Source organism: Sinocyclocheilus grahami, unplaced genomic scaffold (genome assembly GCF_001515645.1).
Source record: "Sinocyclocheilus grahami isolate Dianchi unplaced genomic scaffold, SAMN03320097.WGS_v1.1 scaffold227.1, whole genome shotgun sequence".
In the NCBI taxonomy this organism is placed as follows: domain Eukaryota; kingdom Metazoa; phylum Chordata; class Actinopteri; order Cypriniformes; family Cyprinidae; genus Sinocyclocheilus; species Sinocyclocheilus grahami.
Genome location: NW_015505406.1, coordinates 1135685 through 1138351, shown reverse-complemented (window position 1 = coordinate 1138351; position 2667 = coordinate 1135685). Strand labels below are relative to the sequence as shown.

The following is a 2667-nucleotide window of genomic DNA, read 5'->3' as shown; positions in this document are numbered from 1 at the left end:
TATATATATTAGAGCTGTCAATATATAAAAATATATATATATTTTTTAACAAATTAATTTTTAATCTAATTAATCACATCCTTTTTCTGTGATTAATCACGATTAATCACACACTTCATGAAATTAAGCATAGACCATTTACCTTGTTTCAAATGTTTATTTTGTCATCATTTGCTATATCCAGCAAAGTAAACCAAAAGATTGAAGTGTGATTCTCAAAAATCTGTATTTTCTGCAAGCTTTTTTAAAGATAAATTTAGATGTCTTTCCAAAAAAGGACACTTAGGAACTCCAAAAGGACACCAAAGAACCAAATGAAATAAGGAGCCCATATAAGCACATATGAAAGAAAAGAAATATCTGAATTTTATAGTATGTGTACAGTGCAACAGCAAAGAGTTTTTTTACATTTTAGAGAAGCCAAGTTGCTATACCGAACAGGACCACATGGAGATGCCAAAAAACCCCTAAACCAACCGCCTGCTGACTGCATGTCTCTACTACTACAGTACACGGATCCATTCAGTATAACTAAACACAGCAACATAAACATTACAAATCAAAACATTATCGTGAATGTGTGTGGAAACAACGTGAATGTACGGAAATGTCTGTGCCTGTGCATAAATACAATGTGTGATCAGTGCGTCAAGAGCACTCATACATGCATTAATATAACGGACTCACGCATGCTTACTGTACTGCACGACTCCTGTACGCCACCGCAATCGTCTTTACCTTGATTGCAGTCTTCATCCATTAAAACTTTACTAGCGAGACTGGTTATCCAGTCGAGAAAACATAGTTTGCGTCTCATCTGGCCATACAGCGGTGGGATGTGTTGACAATCCGTTCAGTCTGTACTTCACACAGCGCGACATGTGAGGGCTCGCGCTCTTCAGAGACAATCACAGAATATGACAGAGCTCGTGTTTAAAAGCGAAACACACTGGCATGAATAATTCACTGAAAACGCAACATGAGTCCTCTGTTCTCTCTGCAATCTCTGATTTAATCAGCCTGGTTTCCTTTATATTAGCGCTGTTTTGGACGGACTGTTTGACTGTTTGCATTCTCTCACTGGATCATTAGACTGAAAACTTTCCCGGAGTTTAGCAGCTTAAAATTATCTGATTGCAAGCAGAGAAGCAAAATTGGGTTAAAGGGTTTGAATAGAAGTTGTGCTTCAGTAATTTTGCGTTAATTGCGTAAAATTATTTAAAGGATTGTAAAATTGTACAATCCGCGTTAAGGATAGTAAAATTAATCACATGCGTTAACGCTTTAACGTTGACAGCCCTAATATACTGTATATATATACTAACTAATATATAATGTGGACAAACTGCACATTTCACACAAAATTGTTTGGTGTGATATGATTCCAAATTTAGTTCTGTCAACAAGCTTTCCACCCCCCCATCCCTCCAGAACCGCCCCTGCTGGCAAGCTGTTGTACACCATAAGCTAGCATTTTTTAGTGTGTACAATTGGAAGTTTGGCTTGAGTGTCCACATACTGTACTTTCTGGGTCCACTGAATAGGCTATTACTGATCATTGGCCACTACTATTATTCAAAATCAAGAAGCTGACACAAAATTTAAATACTAGATGGGATGTAAAATTGTATGGTAAGAATACATGAAGCACTGCCATACAGTATAAGCACTTGTTTGAGCTAAAATGTTGCATTATATGCATTAACTGGTAAAATCTGGGGCACTTCCTGCTACATCATTTCCTGTTTCCTTTCACACAGATGAAGATTGGTATCACAGAGACTGAGATACAGGAGATGACCAAAGAGAGGATGCAGAAAGTGGACGAGATCAAACAATCACTAGTTGATATGAAAGTGAGTAACGCAGAAGCTTCACTTGTTTTCTTCATCCCGCACCATCTAAAATTCAAAAGTCTTAGAGAAAAGTGAACAGCTATGGTTTTAACGTCAGCTGATTTTTAGTGAAGCAGTGTCAGGGTTTTTCATCATCCTTAAATCTAGATATATGATGAAAACCTTCCATCATCCTTGCTTCTGCTTCCCCTCTGTGCTCCAGATGTTGTCAGAGCATGAGGTGCAGCGCAGCATGCAGCTGTTTGGAGCTTTGATAAGCTCTCTCGAGCGCAGTCAGGCCGGGCTGCTGGAAGTGACTGAGATAAACCGTCGCTCAGCAGAGCACCAGGCTGAGCTCATGATCAGAGAGCTGGAGCAGGAGATCACAGAGCTGAGGAAGAGGGGCACAGCGCTGGCTAAACTGGCCCAGACTGAAAATTACATCACTGGACTGAAGGTCTATAATGTTGTTATGTGTCAAGACAACATACACATGCCTTAGGCATCAGATTTCATTTAAGTAATAGACTGTCCTGGTCATCTTTCCAGTCTCTTCTCTTCTACTATTTATTTTATTTTAAATGTCATAGAGACAGAAATCACCTCAATGCCATGGCAAAAGCATAGCAACACACACACACACACACACACAAACTCAGAATACCTTAGCAACCACATACCAAAGCCCTTAGCAATCATTCACAGCACCACAACACAACCATGTTTTGCTCTGACAAAAACCATTCTGAGGAGGTACGACTGCCAATTAACAGTATTTTAATTAAAAATAAAAACTGCACACAACCGATCAAAAGATATATATTTTTTTTTT

General features: G+C 38.7%; 1 protein-coding gene across 1 annotated transcript in view; it reads left to right on the top strand.

Annotated features, from left to right (window-relative positions):
- The window catches only part of LOC107597070 (E3 ubiquitin-protein ligase TRIM39), a 16610-nt gene that overhangs the window by 6067 nt on the left and 7876 nt on the right, over nucleotides 1-2667 (top strand). Inside the window, exons 4-5 of the mRNA XM_016287983.1 lie at nucleotides 1761-1856; nucleotides 2059-2292. Coding sequence (XP_016143469.1) covers nucleotides 1761-1856; nucleotides 2059-2292 — 330 coding nt within the window. The remainder of the gene's footprint in view (nucleotides 1-1760; nucleotides 1857-2058; nucleotides 2293-2667) is intronic.